General features: G+C 41.1%; 1 protein-coding gene across 4 annotated transcripts in view; it reads left to right on the top strand.

Moving 5' to 3' along the window:
- Positions 1-24453, top strand: part of Sptbn1 (spectrin beta, non-erythrocytic 1) — a 188633-nt gene that overhangs the window by 104783 nt on the left and 59397 nt on the right. For all 4 annotated transcript variants that reach the window (XM_078029174.1, XM_021724271.3, XM_005322004.5 and 1 more), the window contains one exon: positions 16755-16906. In XM_078029174.1, coding sequence (XP_077885300.1) covers positions 16755-16906 — 152 coding nt within the window. The remainder of the gene's footprint in view (positions 1-16754; positions 16907-24453) is intronic.

Genomic DNA, 24453 nt, shown 5'->3' with positions numbered 1-24453 from the left:
ACCTTTGGGTTTGGGCAGAATGCAAGTCTTAGAGAATTGGTGAGAATGTGGGAACTAGTTTAAGCCAGTGTGTTAAAATTAAAATGACAGTATTGTTTGTCAGGCTTTTGCCAGAAAGTCCAATGTGACAGTGAGATCCCAAAACTGCAGAAGTAAATAGCCTACAGCAGTCAACTCTGTTGACTTTGGAAACAGGTTCTAAATTCAGATCTCTATTGAGGTTCGATGTTTCCTTTCTTCTTTCCCAGAGCAAAACTGCTGCTGCGACCCCCTCTCTGGTGTTACTAGGGCCAACCTGTCTGGTCCTCCTTCTGTAAATAATTAACAGGGGCATAGTTTCATTTACATTACAGCCACAGGTGGAAGAGTTTTCTGGGCTGGTTCTGACAGCCTCTGACCTCTGTGGGGAAGGAAGTGCTAAAAAATTCAGCTTCCAAATAGTCAGGGAACCCTGGAATGTCTTCATGACAGTATTGGAGGCTTGGCTGTTTTTCTTCAGAGAAAAACTCCATTCGAAGGTTACTCTAGAGTGACTGTTGTTGCATAAGGAGTAGATCTCTCTTCCTAGTGATGTGTCAAGTGATAGAGATTAAAGGTAGAACTAACTGTATATAGATTTAAAACAGCACCTGAAACTTTCAGTAGGCAGCAGTGTTAAAAGGCCTCTGGCCCCTTGGCAGGCACCTTTCATTTTTAATGCCATCTACCTCTTCACAGCCTGTTTCTTAAACACACAAAGAGCAGATTCATTCACATTATTAGGCAAACAGTTTGATGCCTAGGTCTTAAGACTTGGGAGGATCAGTAGTGTTGCTACCAACTGCTTGTGTGTGTGTGTGTGTGTGTGTGTGTGTGTGTGTGTGTGTGTGAGAGAGAGAGAGAGAGAGAGAGAGAGAGAGATATGAGAGAGAGTAATGGGTGTTATAATTCTTGGGTATATTCTCACTCTTAAACAAAATTCCTTCCCTCCTTCCCTCTCTCCTTTTCTTCCTTCTTCCCTCATTTTTGCCAACAAGAAAAAAATCAAAAGTTTGTTTTTTGACAAAAATTGTGTATATGTCATTGTGTTCTTTTAAAATACATAGCAAATTTAATGGTAATCCTGGTTTGGGATGGAGAGTGAAGGAGTTGTATGTAGTTATTGTTTCTCTACTTCATAATCTTTAAATATTAGTGTTTGGGAGGGATGTTTTGAATGGAGACTTTCTCTATGAGGATTTCCATGAGACATAAGATGGCAACTGTCCTGCCCATCCAGGACACAATTATCTTCTGGTGCCACAGAATTTGGTGTTGCTTTCAAGTGGTTGGGGTTGAGCTGCCACAGAGCCCCAGTGCTGATATGGTATGGTCCCCCTCTAGGCAGGAGAGCCAGCCCTCAGGAAACCTAGCTCTCAGAGAGCTTTGATATCTTTCCTTTTGGGGTGGTTTTTGTTTTTTAAACTTTTATTTGCCTAGGGACCACTTTGAGGCTGGGGATATAGCCCACAGTTGAAGAAAAGCTGTCCCAGGCATAAGCTAATGACAGGAGTAAAGGCCTTTCCCCCTGTCATTACTGGCTGCTTCCTCCTCACTGACTAATTAGCCAGCCACTTCTGGTCTTATTAAACTTCACTAATCCCAAGCATCTGTCTATAGGAACTGCCTCAAGATAAAAAGAGGAAGCTCAGTTAAATATTTTTGTTGCTGCTGCTAATTACCCCAAGCTATACTTTTTATTAATTAATCACTCTGCTTGCCTCCAAATCCTAATGAAGAACTTTCCCCGTGCAATACAATAAGCATTTCACTCTTCTTGGCTGCAGGCATGCTGCTTTCTGGTTTGGTGCACAATGTACCTGTAATTAATCAGGGCCAAGAACAGGGTGGCCCTGGAAACCAAGGTAAAGGAAAACACATCTGGAAGTCTGGTTATGTGTAATCCTCTACCTGCTCACAGCTTCCGATCTATATTGATGTTTGTTTTAAATAGACACAATAGTAAATTAAATAGATGCAATAGTAAAAAGAACACATGACAGTTTCATCTGTTCACTAAAAAACATGATGGCAGATCAATGATAAAAGCTTGGCTTTGAGTCAGTATTTCCAGAATCTAAAAACTTATGTTAGTAGAGGTTGGGGTGAAAGAAGAGAGTAAGGGATATTTTGCTGTGGCTAACAGTAACTCTTGAAAAGGAAGATATCATCAGTCTTGCGTCTGGATAGGTGGTGACTATAAGCAAGGTCATCTTGAATAGTGCAGGGTGAATACAAGCCTCCTGGGTGTCAGGTCAGGGACAGGGGCATCTCCCTTGATGGGCCTGGAAGAGTGAGCCCGATGGACTTGAAAAGCAATTGGGAGTTCAGAGGATTCTCTCTCATGAGGACTTCTGCAATTGGGAATTATGAATTTTAGTTGCAGAACTCCTTGAGATTGAATTCAGTGTGTTCCCATTACGGGGGAGGGACTTTACTCAGCATTCAGAATCAAACCCCATTTCATCTCAGTTGTATTCAAGTCCTTGTCAGTGTAGAAGTCTTTAGAGTTGGGGGCTTCAGTACCACACTCCTGAGACTGTGCTTTTTTTGTGACTGTGGGCAAATCGCTGAACCAATCTTGGCCTTTGCTCTCATACAAGATGTTTGATGGTTTGAGTACTTACCTCACACAGTGCTTGTGAGAATTAAATGAGTCTTAGTGAAGTGCTTCCAGGAGTGCCTGGCCCTGGTTCTCACTCAGTAAACGCACACTATGTCGGGGTGGATGTGAGAGATGACTTAATTCTCCCATCATTTGGGATCATGTACAGAGTGCTTCCCACCTGTATAGCTCAAGCATTGGTAGATCCACCCCCACTGGGCTCTGGTCTTATCCCTGCTGTTGTTTGGGACTCAGAACTCAGCTCTGAAGCTTTGACCCCTTGATTTCACCTCTGGTCAGTATCCCACAGTGCTTTGTATGGCCCTCTCTTTTTGCCATCTGTTCTATGCCATAAATTACCTGTTGATGAAGTTAGTGTCTCATTAAACTGGAAACTACTGTACCTATCTTTAGTTCTCCTTGCTTAATACAACAATTTAAAAACAAAACATTTTAAGAATGGAATTTGATTTTCCTGTAGATAAAATCTAGATAAAATCTGAGGTGGAACATTAGTAAATAAAGGATTAAAATGAGAGTTTTTCTGCTCAACATGCAGGTGAGAAGGTATGTGACCTCTGAGCTTCTCATGTACTTCTTGATGCAAACATGGTTGAAAACTACTCCTTCAGCATTCTCTAGGCCTCAGTGAATGTCACTTATTATTATTACAATGTCCTCAATCCCCTATTAAAAGGAAGTATTAGTATTTGTTTACCTTATTATGCATATGAATGTTGTAAAAGGTTAAATATTGATTTATTATTATTCAGTAGAAAAATATGAAAATTCAGGGTGGTGTTTTATTTATTTTAGAGTTCTCATTGAAGACAGCAGTTCACATATGACCTTTCGCGGTCAGCGAGAATTCCTTCTCCAGTGAGTGCCCTTTGTACTCCTTCCCATCAGTCTCAGACCTGATGGGAATCTCAGTTTCTTTCATCCAGTAAAGATGAATTATATGTTTCTCCTCAAATGGAAATGCCCTTTAAATTTTTCAAAATTGGGATTGCTTAGTTTAACAGAGGAAAAAATGCCAACAAACAGTACAGTAATACACAAGTGGAAATGCCTCCTTTCTTTGCTTCTACTCCTTTGAGATAATTTTGGTTAATAATTTAGAAAATATCCTTCCATACCTTTTAATGGAGTAACTCACATTAAAATATTTTTGGAATCCCACTAAATATATACACTACTTAAAGGACTCTACCTTCAGTAGTATAGATGGCCAGAGAGCCAATGTACTGCAGGTTTCTCTTATTCTTTTTAATGCTCGCATATTATTCTTTTAGATGGATGGCCATATTTTCATTAGCTAACTTATTAATATATCTTTAGTTCTAGTCTTTTCTGTTTTGCTATTGTTGCTTTTTTTTTTTTTTTGAGGGGTGGGATATCAGGGGATTGAACTCAGGGGCACTCAGTCACTGATAAATTCCCAGCCCTATTTTTTTTTGTATTTTAGAGACAGGATCTCACGGAGTCACTTAGTGCTTCACTTTTGCTGAGGCTAGCTTTGAACTCAAAATCCTCCTGCTTCAGCCTCCTGAACTGTTGGAATTACAGGCTTACGCCAATGTGCCTGTTGCTATTCGTTTGTGCAATTGTTTTAAAGATCAGGAGTGCACATATTTCTAGAAGGGAAATATCTGTAGGTGTGACTGGAAGGTGGAGGAAATACATGTTCTAAATTTTTATATTGATATTCCAGCAACCACATAAGCGTGTGCTTCTTCTCTGAGCCTTCTATAAGGGAAAGGACTTATCTTTCAGTTAAGAAATGGAGTTTATTTTCACCTACTTCCCGTAGTCCTGAAAGTATAGCCTCTGTCTGCATCTCCAGCAGAATGTCTTTGAGCCTCTGGCCCTTCCCACTCAGATGTAAGATTATTATCTTTATAGAGGCTGTTGAGGAGAAACAGCTAAGGTATTCATTAAACAATAAAATGCCCCTGAAGAACAAATCAGTAGAGCAGTAGTCTACCCAGGCAATAATACTCCTACCCTGACAAAGTTGGTTTACTCTCTCCCACCCCACCCCCAAACTGGCAGAACTATAAACAGCTAGGTCCCCACACCTGTTTGAAGCACCTGACTTTGTAGAGATAAGCTTTGTGTGTGGGGAAGGGGGAAGTGGGGTAAGGAGGCCTGCAGTGGGTACACACTCAAGGACATTGTAAAGATCTGTGTTCTCTTTTGTGGAAGCAAAAAAGTTGAGCAGTGGGTTTATATATCTAAAAGAAATAAAACATCAGAACCCCCCTTTCATTCAGACGTGTGTGTGTGTGTGTATGAAAAAAATTAATTTAGGTGTAGAGGACCAATTTTAAGTAAGATGTGGTATGACCCTGGTCATACATTCTGTAAAAGTGGGCTTCTATAAAGGTGGACTTGAAGCTTTGATTAGTGTTTCCAATAATGAAAAATAGGTTTTTATTAAAAACAAAAACAAAACAAAATACTAGTATAAACAGTCAACTGTCCTGCCACCCTACTTGTTGACTAAGTTGTCATAGGGGGTTGGATATAAGGTCATTTCTACCTCCAGTTTTTCTGGCCTTTATTAAAACAAGGCAGTGTACATTGTATGTTTATAGGATCTGCCTGCCAAAACTCTGTACTGTTTGTCTTCAAAAGCTTGTGCAACCATTTATAGAATGGGTGAGATTAAGGAAAGCTATAAAAGAAGTTAGGACTCTTTTCAGAATCTGGCACTATATATAATAACTTTCTTTTTCATTTTAAGTTATCTTAATGGCAGATAAGAATGTATATTACTTACCTAGTTCTATGAATTCTCAAGGATTTGGAAATTTTTTTTTTTTTTTTTTTTTTTTTTTGCTTTTTTGAGGTGCTAGATATTGATCCAGGGCCTTGTGAATGCCAGGCAAGCCCTCTACCACTGAGTTACACCCCCAGCCTTGCTCCTTAACTTTGGAAGGAAAGATGTTTTTGGTGCCCTTCCTAGTGTCTTCATACTAGTTACTAAGTAAATGTTTGCTCATTGGCTCACTAATTAACCCAGGATGGAAAAAAAAATGACAGAATGCCTTTATGATTGTTAGGTTTTAGCATTTATAACATTTATTATTCTACATGGAAGAATTTTTCAGTTAGTGGCTTAGTTGACTGAGTTAAATATGTAGTTGTGGATTGGTTTAGAGCCTATTATTCAGTAAATTACTCTCAATGAAGAACACTCTGTGAAAGATGAAAGATCGGTTTGATGCACTCTAGGATATCACTTGGAAAATAGTGCTAAAATTTCTTAGTTTAGATCAAGGAAGTAAATCACCATTGTATAATTATACATTTTGCTTTTTAGTCTTGTCATAATCATTTGTTATTTTTGAAATCCAGGTATGGTTTGGACACCTCACCCTTCTCCTCCCCAAACACACATGAAGTCTATGGCTTACTTGCTTAGACAACTGTGATTTTTGGTGTTTGGCATTGAAGTTGAGACACTCTTAGTTATCAGTCTATTGTTTCAATCCTGATAGTTTCTACGATGGGTCATGATCACCAGCCAAAGGCATTTTGTTGACTAAATTGTATACAGTTCATTAAAACAGAAGTCAATTTGAAATTTTTTTTCTGTTTATGTCCATTTATTTTAAAATGTAATTCTTCTTCTCACTAAGTGGACTTTTGTTGTAATTTGTAGTTGGAAGTGATAACTTTTCGTTGCTGTGTCTTTCTTTATTCCACAATGCTGATCCTCTGCAGAGTAAATTTTCACATGTAACCCTATTTGGAGGACTTCTGTGAAATCTTAGGTTATTTTAAATGAGAATTTCCATCATTACTTTATTGAGAGAGTGATTATTTTAGTAGATGATATACTACCATGAGAAAGTAGACAACTTTGTGTAATGGCCCTTTATTTTTTTATTTTTTGTTTCCATCTCTCTGGTTTGAAAAAAAAAAAAAAGTCCCTGGGGCCTTACTCCTTTGGAGTCTGTGAATTACAGTTAACTTTGACATCCTCATTAATTAGAACTGTTGGAACTGCTAAGGCAGCTCCTATGTCTGGTGCAGTTATCTCAGTGGCAGCCTCAGCCTATCTGGGAATCTGCAGAAATGTTGAAGTAGAGCAGAATCCTCTTGTATCTGATGTGTCTGTGTCCTTAAGTCTGATGTTTGTGTGTCCTTAGTATGTGAAAGAAAGTTTTGTTTTTCTTCCCTGCACTGTTGACCCTAATTATTTTGACTTTAGGAATTCTGGAGACCTGGAGAAGGATAAAAATCATAAGCAGGAGTCAGGGTACCTGCTCTGGTTTTTAGAACAACCACATGGTTCACAGAATGGTATGGCTACCTCCCCCACCTTAGTACATTGCATGGAAAGGAAACATAGTAAATTTAAAATGTCTCTTATTACCAAAGCTTCTACAATAAAAGCCAGTCTATCATTAGCCCTGAAAAATGAAGGACAGTCATGCTCTGCATAACATTTATGTCAGCTCTAGACTGCATACACGATGGTAGCTATACTATATAGCCTAGTTGTACAGTGGATGCAGACCGTCAGGGCTTGTCTAAAAGTACATTCTGTGGTATTCACACGATGACACAGTTGCCCAAGGACATATTTCTTGGAACATAATCCTTAGCATTAAGCCATGCATGACTATAGAGGATTTTAACCAGTGAATTTGTGCGCCCCATGATAGACTGGTTTAGTGTAACATTTACTGCCTCATTAGTAGTTGCTTAGAAAAATGCTACACAAACATCCCACTCCATGTGTTACCATGAAACAACTTTTATGGGGTTTTATATTTAGTGTACCTAATATGGTTGTTGCCCTTAACAAATCTCTTTCCTTAGCTAGGATGGTGGCACAAACCCGTAATTCCAACTACTTGGAAGGCTGAGGCAGGAAGATCGGGAGTTCAGAGCCAGCCTGGGCAACATAGCAAAATCACAGCTAAATAAATAAATAAAAATTTATTCAAAGGAAAAAAAGAATTAATAAAAACAATTCCTTTCTAATTACTTTGTAGTATTTTACATTATAACATTCTATTATATAAGTTTAATAATTACAGTTACAGTTATGGTTTAGTTGCAACTTTTTTCTAACGTTAAGGATATTACAAGTTACCTTCAATTTGCTGTCTTCCAGGGAGGATTGGGGGAGGAAAGGTTATAGTGAATGCAGTGTCCATCAAAGTAAGAACCCAGCAAAGTAGCCTGCAGCATGTGCAGAGCAGTGGGAAGTTGAGAAATTCAGTCCTAAGTCCAGGACCCTTCCTCGTCCTCAGAATGTGAAGGTGCAGCCTTGAGTACTATAGGTGGCGTAGCACATTATTCATCCTGTTAATGTCATGGTAAGATGAGGTTCTGGGGAGAGAAAGGGGTCCTATGTTTACCCGCTGCCTGGCTGGACCTCTGGGCAAAGTCCTAGAAACATAACTTTTAAAAAGTCATGCTATGCTAGATACAGTGACACATGCTTGAAATTCCAGTGACTCAGGAGACTGAAGGAGGAGATCACAAGTTGAAGGCCAACCTGGGCAATTTAATGAGGCTGTCTCTCAAAAAATAAAAAGTGCTGGGGATGTAGCTAGGTAGTAAAGTGCCCCTGGTTTCAATCCCCAGTACCAAAAAAAGCATGCTGCTACTGAACACCAGTCTGGCAACATGCTTACCAGAGGAGGTTAAATCAGTACCTGGTATGGTACCTTTTTTTTTCACAGTGAGCACTCAGTGCACATTTGCTAAGCTGAATTTTTTGTGGGGGGGTTACTGAGGATTGAATCCAGGGGTGCTAATCACTGAGCTACATCCTCAGACTTTTTTAATATTTTATTTAGAGACAGGGCCTTGCTGAGTTGCTAAGTGCCTTGCTAAGTTGCTGAGGCTGGCTTTGAACTCACAATCCTCCTGCCTCAGCCTTCCGAGCTGCTGTGCCACCATGCCTGGCTCTAAGCTGATTTTTATTTGAAAGTGGAGTCTGACAAATGGGCTGTGCTACTAGTGATACTGAGAACATATTTTAAACCACAAAATGACAAACTTTTTTTCTGTAAAGGGCCAGAGGGTAGCTAAGTTAGGCTTTGCAGGCTACATAGTCTCAAAATTTATTAGAAGACATTCTAGCTCTCAGATTATATAAAACTAGGCTATAGGCTGAAGTTTGCAGGCTCCTTTTAAAAATTTATCTTTTAAATCATAAGAAATTGTCCTGAGATGAATGGTTATGATTTTTCCTTGTTTGGGGGAGGTAATATCTTATTTTCCTCAGGCAGGGTGGGGTGTTGGGGCTGATGGGGCTTTGATATTCTTAGAGTTCAGATAGATGTGGATTCTAATGCTGGATGTATCTTTGCTAGCAGAATACCCTCAAGTGAGTCACCAAAATTTTTCTGTGTCTCGTTTCTTTAAAAATCTTTTAATAAACAAGGTAAAGCTAGTGAAGATCCAAACACAGCATCCATCAGTGCATAGGAGCAGACATGGGCTCATTTCATCCATTGTCCAGATTCTCCCTGGCTGCAATTCCAAGCTGCTTCCTCCTGCCCTGTTCAACAGAGATGGACAGTAACAGATTAGCAGGCTCATCACATGGCTACCTGTATGTGGAAGCAGTTTTGAAGTGTGCCACTCATTTTTAATGAACAGTGTCTATTTTTTTTAAAAATGGGTTTCATGGATAAAACACACATAAACATCTGTCTATGGCTCAGTGGCAGAATGCTTGCCTCACACATGTGAGGCACTGGGTTCAATCCTGAGGACCACATAAAAATAAATAAACAAAATAAAGATATTGGGTCCATGCATAGCTAAAAAAAGATTTTTAAAAAAATCTGTCTAAATGCATGTGCACCAAATAGCAATTCTCTGTGGGGTTCCACTTCTGTGTCTAGAAGGCCTTTACTTTCTCCTCCTGGTTTTCACATTTTACATGACTTATTAATCCACAATGGTTCTTACTCTAGCTCTTATCTTAAGTCGTTTTCAGAAGAATCCTCACCAAACCTCAGCCCCTTCCATAGCCTTCCTTTCTTATGGATTATGACTTTAAGGGCTCACCTTCAAGTATGGCTGACAGGGAGGCAGGACCCCAGGTGTCCTCTCATGTTTCCCTTGCTGTGCCTCAGTTTCCACCTTGGCAGAATTGGAGTAATGTTGCTCAACACACAAACTATAAGCTACAAGCAAGGGCTGTTCAGCTGCTGCAAATGATAGGTGCAGAGCTATATGGAATTTGTAGTTCCGTAGTCTGCACAACAGACTGTAAATATTAGGAGAGAATTGCTATTTGGGGCACATGCATTTAGACAGATGTTTACGTGTGTTTTATTCATGAAGCCTGTTAAACCGTTAGGAAAAATATTTTAACTCAAGTTCTATTTATATATAAATTAGGAAACATGAATTAAGGGCTCCTAGACTAATCCGTCACAGGGAGGCCTTCAGTCCAAAGATTAGTTTCCTTCCTCTTGCTGCCTCAAGATAATAGTTTGATTCTCTATTATCAATACAGCCAGTTGCCTGTTTCCTGTTTCCTGCTCTGTGTGTTTTGCATGCTTCTCCAGGGAAATGGCTTATTTATTTTTTCATGCTAAGGCACATATGAGGACTCCACCCCACTGTGTATTCACTGTATTCTTTTGTTTTGAATTAGGATTCCTTTTTTTTTTCTTTTTAACAACTCATGAATTGAGCTTTAATGGATAAATTACTAAAATTGATAATTAAGTCTTGTGACAATTCAGTTGTTTATTTTGTCATGTTAAAGTAACGTTGTAGTTATACCCTTGTGTATTTTGCAACTTTACTGTGTAATTATGTGGTGGCAGTTGCCCCCAAATGAAACAAAATCTGTCAAACTCTTTAATCTGAAATACAGTACCACAAACTCGCATTTTCATCATATTACAGACATTTAGAAACAATTACATAAAAAATTCAATTTTCAAATGTTATTGATTTGTGCAATGTTGACATTTAAGTGCTCAGGGTCTTCTATTTATATGATTGGGACATTCTACAGCAGCACCCCCACCACCATCACCTTTAATTTCTGGAGGAACACTAACAGCATATTGAGAACCTCCTGTCTGGGCACTGGAGGTTTGCTGATAGGTTCAACAGATAGCTATTTGTTGTGTGTCCACTTCCTTCTTGGTGTATGTTAAGGCTCTAAACAACTGTAGAATTGAGCACCTGTCCCTGAGGCAGCTGCAGGCTAATGGAGGAGCTAGGACACTGGATACCTAATAAAAAGATGAGAGACCGTATCCCATTGAATGGTGATTGCCAGGCCTGCTGGGAGAGCGAATCTTGGCCTGGATATTAAAGAAAGTGAGAGAAGAGAAAGGGCCTTCCAGGTTAGAAGAATGGTGTAAGTAAAGGTGAAGGGAAAAAATGTGCATACTCAGAGTTTAAAGCATGAGCAAGACCCTGTTGGGTGGGAATACCCAGAGGGTGTGTCAGGAAGTGTCCCAGATGAAGCTGGTGCCTTAGGAGAGAATGCTCAAGACCTTCTGGATGCCAGGCTTGGAGGTTTAGATAATCTCTTGAAGGCTGAGGATCATGAGGGTTTTAGTGCAGTAGTGCAGCTTTGAAAAGCTGCTGTTTAGGGAGGATGACTATGACAGTGATGTTTTAGAGGGGTTAGAGTGAGGAGAGAGGCTCATGGCAGGGGACCTTAGTAATTAATGGTGGTGGGACCTAAAACCATCTTAATTGTTGAGCACTTTTTTCCAAACACTCGAAAAATTTGTTGTCAAAGTCATTCACTTTGCAGTTGATCCTATGCTTCTCTGCAATATCTTCATGTTATCTCTTTTTTTTTTTTTTAGTTTTTTTTTATTGGTTGTTCACAAATCATGTTATCTCTTAACTTTTTGTTTTGTTTTCCTAGTTAGACTTTTAGTTCACTGAGTTCAAGAGATCTTATCTTAGAATAGAGTTCTGCGTATAGTATGTACTTTGTAATGTTGAGGTTTATTTTAATACAATTTCCGATTAGTCAGCTTTAAATAGCCATATTCCCAGTCATGGGAATATGTTTGTAAGATGATTGCTTTTATATCTCCCTTGATTTCTTCTCAGCTTCCATTCTTATAATTCCTTTGCTGTTTTAACCCAAGCCTACACCTAACTTCATCTGTGCAAAAGCAAAACTTGCACATGATTGCCATCTCTTACTTAGAACAGGGATTTTCTTAGCACAGTTAAAGAGGAACTTGATATAATATATTCTTGTGTTATACTTACAGGTTTAGACTACTTGCAAAGTAAAAGACTTGAGTTACATATAAATTCAGTCTTTGAGAGAATAATGCATTAGAGTCAACTGAGATTACTCTCTGTTTCTCCCTAACTTTTTTCCCAGGATGCTACATGCCTTTAGGCCTTTCTTTGTCCCTAGCTCTGGTTTCTTTGATAGCCAGAACTGTGGCTTGTGGTGAACATGCTTGTGTTTAGCACTCTTTGCGCAGGGTATTGCAGGAAGATGCTGCCCAATAGTTTCCAAAGCACAATACCTGTCCATTCATCAAAGCTCTTGCTGTGTTCTGTAACTTGATTCATGCTAACATAGTGTTCATTTTTTCAGGTGTAACACATTCTTCAAAATAAATAAATATTGAAGCATTACAACTTTCCAATATCAATAATGGTCGTTCCCTAAAAAGAAAAGTAGTAGATGATATGCTTCTAGAGAGGATGATTATAATAAACAGGATATCCACAGCATTTTGGCCTAACCATAAATCAACTATGCTTCTCTGTTCTAAATATCCCCCCTTTTAAAGACACTTTCTGAAAATTTCAAGTTTTCTTTTATCAGAAACTAGATAACAAAGAACAGCGAATCTTGGCACTTTGAAGAGAAGGTATAGCTGCACATCCCTTTATGTGACTGAAGAATGGAAAAGATAGAGCAATACCCAAGAGCACCCGAGCATGTGGCAGCCCTACCAATGCAGTCTGGTGGTACTCATTCAGCCTCTGGCTTTGCTGGAGATAACTGATGGGTTTCACTTCCCTGACAGTTGATATATGAGGTCCTAGTGAGCTTTGAGGAAGTATAAATTGCTTTCCTGATGCACAACAGTGTTATTGCAGGTGTACCTGAACAATTGTTTTCTGGAAAGAGTACCAATACTTTAATGTCACTTACACTTCTCTCTCCTTCAGGGATCAGAAACTGATGTAAATGTTGTCATTCATTTGAGGATGAGTTTCCTGATCTACCTCTTGGTAGTCCTCATTGACCAGTAGTTGGCTAGTTTATCTCCGGGTTTGTGGATTTAACTACAACCTGACTTGGTCTTATAATACTGGGAATTACTTCTGGTTGCTAGGTTCTCAGATCTGCAGGGACAAGTTGGTAGAATTTGTTTCTGGGAAGTTTATTTTCAGAGCAGCATCAGGATCCTCCTTTCTAACTTCACCCTTCTTGGCCATGTGTAGTGCCTCAATATGTTCCTCCCACTGAGGGGAGAGACAGGCATGAGTTGACTTGATAATAGCCCCTGAAAAGAATTGAAATGGCATAGAGGACAGGAATGCCTACCATCACACTGTCCCAGACCAGAGCTGCCCAATTCTCCCAGCCATGCTCCTGCTTCTCTGCTTTTTGGAATGAGTGAGTCTGAAAGCAGAGAATGTCCTGCTGCCATGGCGGATATGTAAACCATCAGTGTCAAAAAGCTTATAATGTGGGCAACAGAATGATGAATGAATAACACCCTGACTCTGGCATCTTGGGAGTGCATCTGAGACACCATGAATACCCACTCCAATTGGTGCAAGCCCATTGTTCTGTGTAAGATATTATCAGTACCCTGGCCTCTCCCTACTAGATGCCTGTAGCTCCTATCCCCTTCCCCAGTCATGATCAGCAAAAATATCTGTAGCCATTGCCAGATGTCCCAGTGGAGAAGACGGTGAGGTGTTGAAATTGCCCCCATAGAGAATCTCTGGTCTAAGCAATCAGATCCGTATGAGCTTGTAAGGACTCCTTTCCACATCACCACAGCTGCTCCATGCTCATAGGATTGGAAGTTGGGCCTCTTCCCTGCGCTGCTTCCTCTACTGTCTCCTACAGCTCAGGAAGGCAACAGCAGCTTGAGCTTGGAAATCCTCCTCTGGGTTGCCTCACATTGCATATGCCAAGGCCCTTCTGTTTCTCTGCAGCTTCTGGCCTACCTCCCCCAGCCTTGCTGGATGTGAGAGGTTGATATTGTGCCTTCCTAAGAAGGGTGGAAGGACCCTGGGAGCCTCATCCTCAACTGGGCCACAGGATAGATTTTCCCTTCTCTCTCCCTCCTCCTGCTTTAGAAGTGTTTGTCATTCACCAAGCCTTCTGTGAGAGGGCAGCTAGCTGGCCAGGCTTTGTGAGTCTCTGCTGACTGAGTTTCCTGCCTCTGGTGTGTCATAAGGGTGTTGATCTGGTCCTGTTCCTGGGCAGATTCTTCATGCCTTTTCCAGTGCGGTGGTGTGAACCCGAGGAGCCGAGACCGAGACCCTGTGGTTTTTCTAGCATTCTCTTGCTTCTCAACCTGCGAGGAGAAGGAAGGGAAGGACGGGAATGCAGTGCTAGCTCTGTTTCTTTCATGTTCTTAGTTTCTTTTCCTCATTGTCTTTCCTCTCTTCTTCCTAGAGTTTCTGGGTCCTCCTTGCACAGATCCTGGTCTGTTTAGTTTCAGCTCAGTCTCTGCTCCTACCCTTGACCCCTCTGTTTGCTTCTTCATGGGGGCAGGGTTGGGATTGGGTGATATGGGGCTGAATGCTGAGGGAGTGTGTTTACTGGAGTCTGAAGCAAATCCTTGGAATTCTCTTATAAGAACCTGAAAAAAGCCAGGAATGCTACTTTAATGTGAGATTCACTCAAAGGAGTGACAGTTGGCTGAGGAACACATTTTGTACTTGTTTATTTAGAAATGCTGTAATACAAACGGGTTTTCATTTTGATCTTGCTCCTTTAATAGGCTGGGTGCGGCAGTGACTTTGAGCCCCAAACCCTTCATTAACAGCCTCAGATACCCATCAAGGGTTTTATTAAAGACATTTTCCAACCTAGTGTAGTACATAATGGATATTACAATTAAAATAAGAAATTAGTTGGCCCTAAATGCATCTGAATGGGGAGTTACTTGCCTCCTGGGTGGAGACCATCTGTGAAATGTCCCTAGCAAAGGCTTAGGAAATCTTTGTTTTCATTCTACTCTGGACCTGTTCTTTCAAAGCAGCCAATCTAAACCCCCCAAAAATGCAGCTCCCCATGTCACTGAGGTGGTAAAGTTACCATCTCTCATGATTGTGCAGTTAATAATGAACATGCCTTCTCATGAACAGTTCTGTCATGCTGCAACTGGGGCAGCTCCTTTCCTGGGCTGCAGTGAGCCCCTTCTGCCTTTTTCTCACTCTCCCCATTTTGCCTATCTTGATCCTTTGTTTCTGATTGGCCTTTGTCTCTGGGGAAAGGCCCCCTTTCCATCTAGAGGGACTGAACCTTTAGGGGAGAAGCTGGAACAACAGAAGCTGTGGCCTGCTGTCTTGGCAGGCGCCCCACTCGCTTCCTCTGGCTTGCCTGCTACGTTGACATTAGTAAATGTTCATCCACTGTTGTCTCTGCCTCACTGCCTCTCTCAGGTGGTGTTGCTGGAGCCCTCAGCAAAGCTTTCAGGCAGACCTTAAATACCAGACTATTTGCTGACCCTGTGACCAGCCTGGCAACCCAGTCCCCTCAGGCCCCTGGGCATATGCCCATCTAGTGAGAGTAGCTTTTTAGTTGTCACCCAATAATTTTGAAATGCATAGGAATTGTTGAGTTTTCCATTCCTTTTGTAGAGTCATGCGTAAACATCTCTGTGTTTGGGTTCGCCCTAGGAGGAAAGCAGGATTTGGATTCAGGTGGAATTAGAAATAATAGCTACTCTAGGGGCAGGAAAGTAGAATAGTTCTGTAGCAAACAGTCAGGGAGGATGAATGGGTAAGTCTAGGAACACCCTCTGTGGATGTCTGTTGAAGTTCTTCAGCTGCCTCACTTAGAAAATTCTACAGAGGCAAGGAGTTTGGAAACCTATTTGTATGGGTTGTAAAGGTTCAGTTCTGGGCTTAAGTGTCTATAGTTTTTTATGTTTAATTTTGTTGTTTTGTTTTTCAATACTAGGGATTGAACTCAGGGGCACTCGACCGCTGAGCCATATACTCAGCCCTATTTTGTATTTTATTTAGAGACAGGGTCCCACTGAGTTGCTTAGTGCCTCAATTTTGCTGAGGCTGGCTTTGAACCCACAATCCTCCTGCCTCAGCCTCCCAAGCCACTGGGATTATAGGCATGTGCCACTGCTCCTGGCTGTTTTATGGTTCAAACTGAAGAAAACTGGCATCACCAATACTTGAAAAAGTTAATGTTGTTCCTTTCCTAAATAACTTGCACACACAATTACGATACTTTTCAATAGATGGTTGAAGTTGGAAGTTGGAACCCACTAGTTTGTAGAAGAGGACACTTGAGCCACCAAGATCTCACTGCTCCTTTCTTGAGGCCCTGGGCTCAGTCTCTGTTCTCCTCATGCTTGGCTGGATCTCTTTGTACTCCTTTTTGTTGCCTGCCCCTTTCTCTCTTGTCCACAGAGCATGTGACTGAACTTGTGAAAGAAAGAACCATTGCCAATCAAGGTCATGAGTAAACTTATCTTGTCAGGTGTTGCCTAAGCCTTTGTACACAAGGAAGCAGTTTTTTGCTGTTCCTGAGCTTCTATCCCACATTCTTTCACATGTTATGTGTTTCCCTATACTTACTGGGGGAATAGTAGCTTAACGTGTCACTAGAAACTCTACCAGTCAAATATTACAGTATGGGCAGAACTTCAAATACACCCCCCCACACCCTTCATCATCTACTACATCCCGATGCCTTTTGAGCAGGGATGGGAGGAAAGGAAGTAAAAGATATTCTGCTGACAACATGCCTAGAGGCTCACGTGTTCAAGGATTGTCCCGTTTTGTATTCTCAGAGTAATGACTGCAGTTAAGACAGAGGTTCTGTTGGAATTTGGTTTGGTTGACACTACTTTGGCTGGGCTTTGTGGCCCTGCTGGCGTGTACCTGCTGGTGCTGGTGCTGTGGTTGATGGTGAGCTGTCCTCTTGCAGATGAGCGTGAAGCCGTGCAAAAGAAGACCTTCACCAAGTGGGTCAACTCTCACCTTGCCCGAGTGTCCTGCCGGATCACAGACCTGTACACTGACCTTCGAGATGGACGGATGCTCATCAAGTTGCTGGAGGTCCTCTCTGGAGAGAGACTGGTAAGTGGAAATGGTAGTGTCTTGCACCATAGATAGGAAAATATTATTGAAAACTCAAGTGTGAGCTTGTCTACTGTTGAATTCTACAACTAATGATATTTTTGTGAAGGAGAATTTTGTGTGTGAGGCAAATGCTTTGGGGAAAGCCCCAGTTTCACATTCTGAGTCTGGGTGACATTCCTGAACTACAATAAAGCAGCCTCATTCTGGTAATTTGTGAGTTGCTACCTTTGGTCAGAAAGATCCTGGCTGGTGTCCCTGTTAAACAAGGCACAGTGCTGGAAATTGAAGAGCCAGACTTGAATGTTGGCTTGAGGATGAATCTGCATCCTACATGAGATCATGGAATAATTTCTAAATTTGTATCTTATTGATTCTCTGGAAAATTGAGCTTTCATTTCAAGGTGGCAAGAATTGAATTCAGTGGCTTCTGATGTTTGTTTTCTTCCCTGTACCCTTTTTATTCTGGGGGTAGAGGAAAAGCTGGTATTTTGTCTCTTTGGGAACAGAGTATCTGATGAATTCACCCTCCATTTAGGGCAGGGAAGTTACCAGCCTGCAGTAAAAACTGTCCCCATTCTGTTTCCCAGAGTGGCTGCAGCCCTTGCTGATGTGACTTTTATTTATACACCTTAAACCAGAGAAACTTAATCCAGTCTCTGTGACTGACCCGACAGGTTTTGTCTCGCCTTAGTTTGAAAATAGATGCCATATTTTATACCAGAGCACATGTAGTTCCATAGGTAGTGGTGCCGCTGAGCCAAGACCTGACGCCCAGGGATAGGGCCCCACATCTGCACTGACATCACCAGGAAAATATGATGCTGGTGGTTGGCAGGGCTGCCAGAAAACCTTATTTTTAACTTGATCTCCACCCCATAACTTGACATCTATAGCAGGTCTTTCTGTAGACAGACCTGTGCACCTCTGACCACAGGCAAGGGGCCATGATTGTACCTTGCCCTATTATTAGCCCACTGACAGAATTGTGTTTGAGCTGGAGTAAAAATGGAGCCAACGTTTTCTCTCACTGCCTCTCTGTTCAAAAACAGGGACTTTACAAGATAGTGAAGTCCCATCTCGTCTAAACTGAGTTCTGTCCCTGCTGTTTGTTATCTGAACATGTAAATGCTACTGCCTCAATTTCTTTGAGGCTATAGGTCAAACTAGACAAGTAAAGAAACCCCCCACTCAAAACCATGATGATTACAAAAGAAGGTGGTTTGTGATGTGGGCGTCAGGCCCGCAGGGGGAGGGCAGACAGGCCAGTCATTTATTGCATTTTGATTTGTTTTCTTGAAGTGAAACTTGTTTGAGAGCCTAGGCTAAAATTACCATGATTTGTGGCTTACAAAAACACAATTTTTTTAACCAGACTTTTTTCCCCGCCTCTCAACTTTTTTTTCTTTTATTTTTGCCTATTAATGTTTAACCTAACAAAACTGTTTACTCGTTTTTATTTTTTAAAATATTTTATTTTTTTAGTTGTAATTGGACACAATATCTTTATTTATTTATTTTTATGTGGTGCTGAGGATCGAACCCAGGGTCTTGCACTCGTGAGGCGAGCGCTCTCCCACTGAGTCATAACCCCAACCCTTATTATTATTTTTTTAATGTTTTAAAAGTAGCTAAAAACTTTTTAAAGAGCTAGGGTTGTGGCTCCATGGTAGAGTGCTTGCCCATGTGCATGGGATACTGGGTTTGAACTTCAGCTCCACATAAATAAATGTAAAATAAGGGTATTGTGCCTATCTACAACTAAAAAAAAAAAAAAAAAAAAAAAAAACAACTCACTAAAGATTACAAGGATAGGAATCAGTTTGGTTGTTTATTTTTGTTGCCAATATGTTCACATCTTGTAGGTAAGGAGTAAATTGTTCACCTTTGAAGGCCTGTAATTTTTTTATACCAAGAAGATTGTGTCCTTGATAAAGTCCATAACATAAACGGGATCAGGCCCATTGCCTTATATCTTGAACAGAGCAACAAAAATATTAGTAGAAAGGGAAAAACCAACCAGTGAACCATAATTCTTAGTTATGTGTGAATACCTTGTACTCCTCTTCTTTTGCCATTAGAAATAAATTTGTAGACAGAGACCTAGGAGACTAGGGATCATGACTTGGAGATAGTCACCATTTCCACCCATTTCCACCCTCTTAGGCAGACAGTGTCAGAATTTTTAGCAGTGACAGCACTTTGTAAAATTCTCAGTGCCTTAATTCATTTCTTATACTTAATCCACTTCTTATCCTCATAGCTAACCAGGACTACAGGTTGAGCAGTTATTCATATTCCAAAAGTGAGGATACCATAGAGTGAAATAATACTCTAATTCATTTGGACTGGAGATTTTCAGACTCTTTGGCCTCAGGGTATTTAGTTTTTGGAACTTTCTGGAACAGACGCAAACCGGACTCTGCCATTGGCTGTTGAGGCCAGTAGGCGTCAAATTAGGGACCCTCCCAGCAGGGAAGAAAACTCCCTGAGGGCTGCCCAAGGGATTCTTGCATATTCAGATTCCAAAACTGTTGAGGTGGTTAGAGCTTCCAGGCCTAGATAAGTTAATGAACACAGCTAATGGTGTTGGTGTCATCAGATCATTCCATCAGAGTTTGGGTTTCTGCACCAGGGATCTCTGGTCACATGAATATTTGCACACTCCATCTGGAGCCCTGTCTCAGCTAGTGTTCTGTTCCCAGCACTGACCACCAGTTTGGAAGTAGATACAGATAAATGTTTTGAGAAACTAATGGATTATCCAAATTTACTTTATCAATAGATTCTTAAAATCCTTTATAAAGGAGGAAATAGAAGTGCGTGTATGGGTGTGCATGCATGTTTCTGAGTGAACTTGAAAGAAATGTTAGATGAATGATCCAGCAAATTTCACCCTAACTCCACCCTGGATTTTGGCCCAATAGAATTTGAGTTAAATTTAGCAAGTTTTAAGTAGGCATTTGTGTTATTAAGGAACTTGATTCTGATCCACTGTGGAACAGAAATTCCCATCTTCATCCCTGGCCTGGGCAGGCTGTGTGTCCAGAGTGTGTTCTCATGCCCCGTGTGCTGACATACCCTGTCTCAGGTATGTCAGCACATGAGGCAATGAGAACACCATAGGACTGAGCTGTTGGTGATTGGGATCAAATTGATAAGAAAAAAAATTACTTTCCAACATCTTACTCTGAAATCACTGTGGAGTATGACTCTGCATAAAGGTCCCACTTCAGAATTCTCTGAAAATATAGAGCCACCCTTTACTTCAACATCACATTGACACATAAAAGTATGAGCACAGAACCTGTGCTGGTCACTCTGTTATTGGACCTTGATCTCAGGGTCAGGAAAGAACAGGATTTGAGGGATGAAGGTTCACCCACAGTAGAACTGGTATTGGGAACAAGTGGGGCCCCTGGCATAATATCCTCAGGCCTGCACTCAAAGGTCATAAAGTTAACCTGTGCCTGCACCTTCCCTTCCTGGGCCTTCACAACCAAGAATGATTCTAGGTAAGAGGGCCAGTTTTCTGCCTTGTTCCTGTCACACAGAACTCTTCCCTCAATCCCTGCTGTTGCCAATCAACAAATGCCTTGTTTTTTGCTGGTCTGTTGTTTCCTGATAGTCTGTCTTAATCCATTCATTAGTCTCTTTAAGAATTGAAAGCCTTTTTTTTTTTTTTTTTTTTTTTTGGTATTAGGGATTGAACTCAGGGGCATTTGACTACTGAACCACATCCCAGCCCTGTTTTGCATTTTATTTAGAGAAGGTCTCACTGAGTTACTTAGTGCTTTGCTTTTGCTGAGGCTGGCTTTGACCCCATGAACCTACTTCATAGTCCCAAACCACTGGGATTATATGCCTGGCAGTTTCTTGGGGGCGGGCGGGGGTGTTGTTGTTTGTTTTGTTTTGTTGGCAACCATTAATTCTAAAACAGGCTGAGCTAGCTAGGTGGAGAAGATAGATTTACCATGAGATTTGTTAAGCCTTAAATCCTATATTGAACCACTCTGAGCAAGTTTTTTCATAAAGTCCTTTTTATAGGTCACAACAGCATGTATTATTTGTTGAAACAGGATTTTGTGGACTGCCCATAGAACCTGTTTAAATATCATTGAGAAATGGGAGAATTTACTTTTATTCCCAAAAAATCATCCATGGAAGAACTTATTCGCCCAATACATTGGGGTCTAATTGTACAAATTGGGGTCTAATTATACAAATGTGAAATAATAGAGAGTTCTGTATGCTGGAGTAGCAAATGAATGATCTCAAAGCCCTAGGGTTTAGAAGGGGAAAGGAGCCTCTGAGTGAAGATACCAAGAAACCTTAATAGGGATGGTGGGGCTCAGCTGGCCCAGGAGAGGTTCAAGTGTAGATAGCCAGAGGCCATAGCATCTGCAGGATGCAGGTGAGGGGTGCTGCAGGTGGGCGAGCTTCCTGGCTAAACTGGAGTTCCTTTTCTGAAAGGAGTGGTGATGATAACATCATCACGTCATCAGTATATCTAATTTTTAGGATTTACAGAATACTGGCACATGTGTTATTTATATTTAGTTCTTAAGAGTCTAATGAAGTGGACAACCTGTATTACCTCTGCTTTATAGACAGTACTAACAGAGTTACAGTAACTTGCCTAGGGCCAGTGTTGCTGTACTTCATGTAACTTGGACTGTGGCCCACCCTGCCTGTCATACATACCCTCCTTTCCCACTGAGTTCTTAGCAGTGGATCCTGCCAGGGAAGAGACAGATAAGAGGTAATGGGACTCACTATAGTATTCCCTGAATTGTTTTGTTTTTTCAGTATTGGGAATTAATTTTCCAATGAACTACATTGCCAACCCTTTTTACTTTTTTATCTTGAGACAGGAACTAACCAGGTTATCCAGGCTGGCCTTGAACTTGCAGTCCTCCCAAGTGACTGAGGTTATAGGTGTGCCCTTCCACATCTGGCATCCCTAATTAGTTTTAATTGGACAAAAGTCACTAATACTCTTCTGAAAGCTCAAAGTTTGATGTGTAGGGAGAAAGTTGGAGACTAGTGTAAAATGAATTTGCTTTATTACCTATTAGAGGAAATTTTAGAATTAGTACCTCCCATTCTACCCTGTGTGACATTAGAGAGGCATATGTGTGTATCTGTGTCTCTGCAGTAAAAATTCACTTTTGATTGAAGATAGAAACATAAGCAAAGGTTGGTCAAACAGGTATCCTGAGTCCAGTTGGTGACTTTTCTTCACCTGAACAGGATCAGCAGGTCCTTTAGAATTCATCTTGCATGATGATCAGTCTTATACCCCACAGTACCTAGCTTGTGTTTTACTGCAGGAAGTAACTACTTTGTAGACATTGTAACTCTAAGTGGCCATCAAGGCCAAGCAGCAGTGTGTGGCACTTGGAGGCCCAGAGGAGTCTTACTTCCCAGAGCTGGGGTACTGTCCAGCACTGCAGAATTGTCTTTCCAGGTGGCTTCAGGGTTCCAGTGGCTGCCTGTGGAGAAAGAGTGGCGGTTACTAAGGTGGGACATGGTAGCCTACCTCCCAGGGACCCCCCAAAGCACCTTGCCAAGAACTGTCATTGGTGTCTTCATTTTATTCAAGAAGGAGGCCTGCTTGGCTCCAGAAAGTCTTTGTTTTCTATTTTCCATCTTTGGGAATATATTTCATATCTCTGCAAATCCTGAACCCTTGCAGAGTATAAATGACACAGACTCAAGGCTTCACAGTCAGTTGGGCTATCCAGGCAGAGCCAAGGGCCTGGGAAGGGACCAGGCAGGAAATTTGCCCAAGGCCACACTGTCTCAGGTAGGGCTTGGACTGGCTGCTATAGTGAGCAACTAGGATTATATTTTCAGACCATAGAGACTTCTCCCTTAGACTAATAAAACAGATGGATCATGGATCTGGGACAAAGTTATAGTTGGTGTGCTAGCTTTTCATTATTGTGCCCCAAAGTACCTGACAACAGCAACTTAGAGGAGAAAATGTTTGTTTGGGGCTCATATTTTCAGTCTATGGTCCACCAATTCCATTGCTCTGAGCCTGAGGTGAGGCAGAACATCCAAGTGGAGGAAAGCTGCTGAGCTCATGGCAGCCACAAAACTGAGGTTGGGGGCAGAGGTGCTGCACACTCAACAGAAGGAACCAGAGACAAAATATAGTCCATGAGTAGGCTCCCAGTGACCTATTTCCCTCAGCCACACCCTACCTGCCTACATTTAACAACCAGTGCAGTAATCCTTTGAAATTATTAGTCCATTGAATGGATTAATCCAACGATCAGATTACAGCTTTCATAATCTAATCATTTCACCTCTTAGCATTCCTGCTTCAGTTCATACATGATCTTTTCTGGGGGAAACATCTCAGAACTAAACCATAGCAATTGGTAAAGATTTGGATCAAGAGGCCTTGGGGAAGGGCAAAAACAGAAAAAGCACCTGTGAAAAAACACAGGATTTAGTGGTATATGTGAGGCAAAGGAAATCTTGATAAAATGATTTAAGAGAAGGTCAGTAAGAATAAGTATGCTTTAAGAGAAGGTCAGTAAAAAATAAGTATTTTCTGCCTGCAGAGCCCCCCTGGAGTCTTGGACCCACCAGCCTTGTCTTGATCCTTTGGGTGAAAGAAAGGCTGTTCAGACTGTTCCATCAGAAACAACACAGAACAGAAATGGAAGTGTTGCCTTGGGAACAGGCCCATAACACACTAGAAATCTGATGATAATTAGTGGAAGCAAGAGGGGACACTCCTTTCCTTGGCAGAATTAGCTACTCTAGGGGTGGAGCTTCAGAAAGTGTTTGTAACTGAGAGACGCACCCTCCCCCAACCCCCTCCATTGTGTTTAGTTTTCACCATTGTTATCTCTTCCTTTTGAGAAGATCAGGTTTAGTAATATAAAAATAGCTCCTAAAAGAAAACTATCCACCAGATAGGAACCAAGTCTCTTCCTTCCATTCTCTGGAGAAATGTGTACCTCTCTTCCTTGTATTCTATATTCTGGGTTCTTGGTGTAGCCTAAAAAGAGTGACCTTTAGAGTCCTGGTTTGTCATATACTGACAGATAATGTCATCTTTCTGAGCCCTGTTCTGTAAAATGACAAGAATAATAATTACAATAAATCAGGATATTTTGAGGATTAACTGTGATCATGGCTATAAACCACCTAACAGAGAGAGGTGAACACACAACGGTTGCTCAGTAAGTGGCAGCTAAGAATTTTTAGATCATGGAAGCTATTTAGTTTACCAACATGTTTCCGTGTATAGCTCTGGAAGATCATCATTATCTCTTGAAATTCATTTCTTATAATACTTACTGACCTTGCCCCCAAGTATTGTGCCTTAAGATATTGAGAAGTCCTCTTTGAAGCAAATAAATCACAGACAATGTAGTTGGCATACTTGAGCTTTAGGATTTTTATGGGTGGGGACTTCAGATTGAATCCAAGGTTTTGAAAATGCTAGGTAAGAGCTCTACCACTGAGCTACATGCTTGATCTTTTACTTTGAGACAGTTTCGCCAAGTTGCCCAAGCAGTAGT

The sequence above is a fragment of the Ictidomys tridecemlineatus genome, chromosome 12, assembly GCF_052094955.1.
Source record: "Ictidomys tridecemlineatus isolate mIctTri1 chromosome 12, mIctTri1.hap1, whole genome shotgun sequence".
In the NCBI taxonomy this organism is placed as follows: domain Eukaryota; kingdom Metazoa; phylum Chordata; class Mammalia; order Rodentia; family Sciuridae; genus Ictidomys; species Ictidomys tridecemlineatus.
The sequence above is the reverse complement of the archived record's forward strand: the minus strand, read 5'-3'. Positions and strand labels throughout refer to the sequence as shown.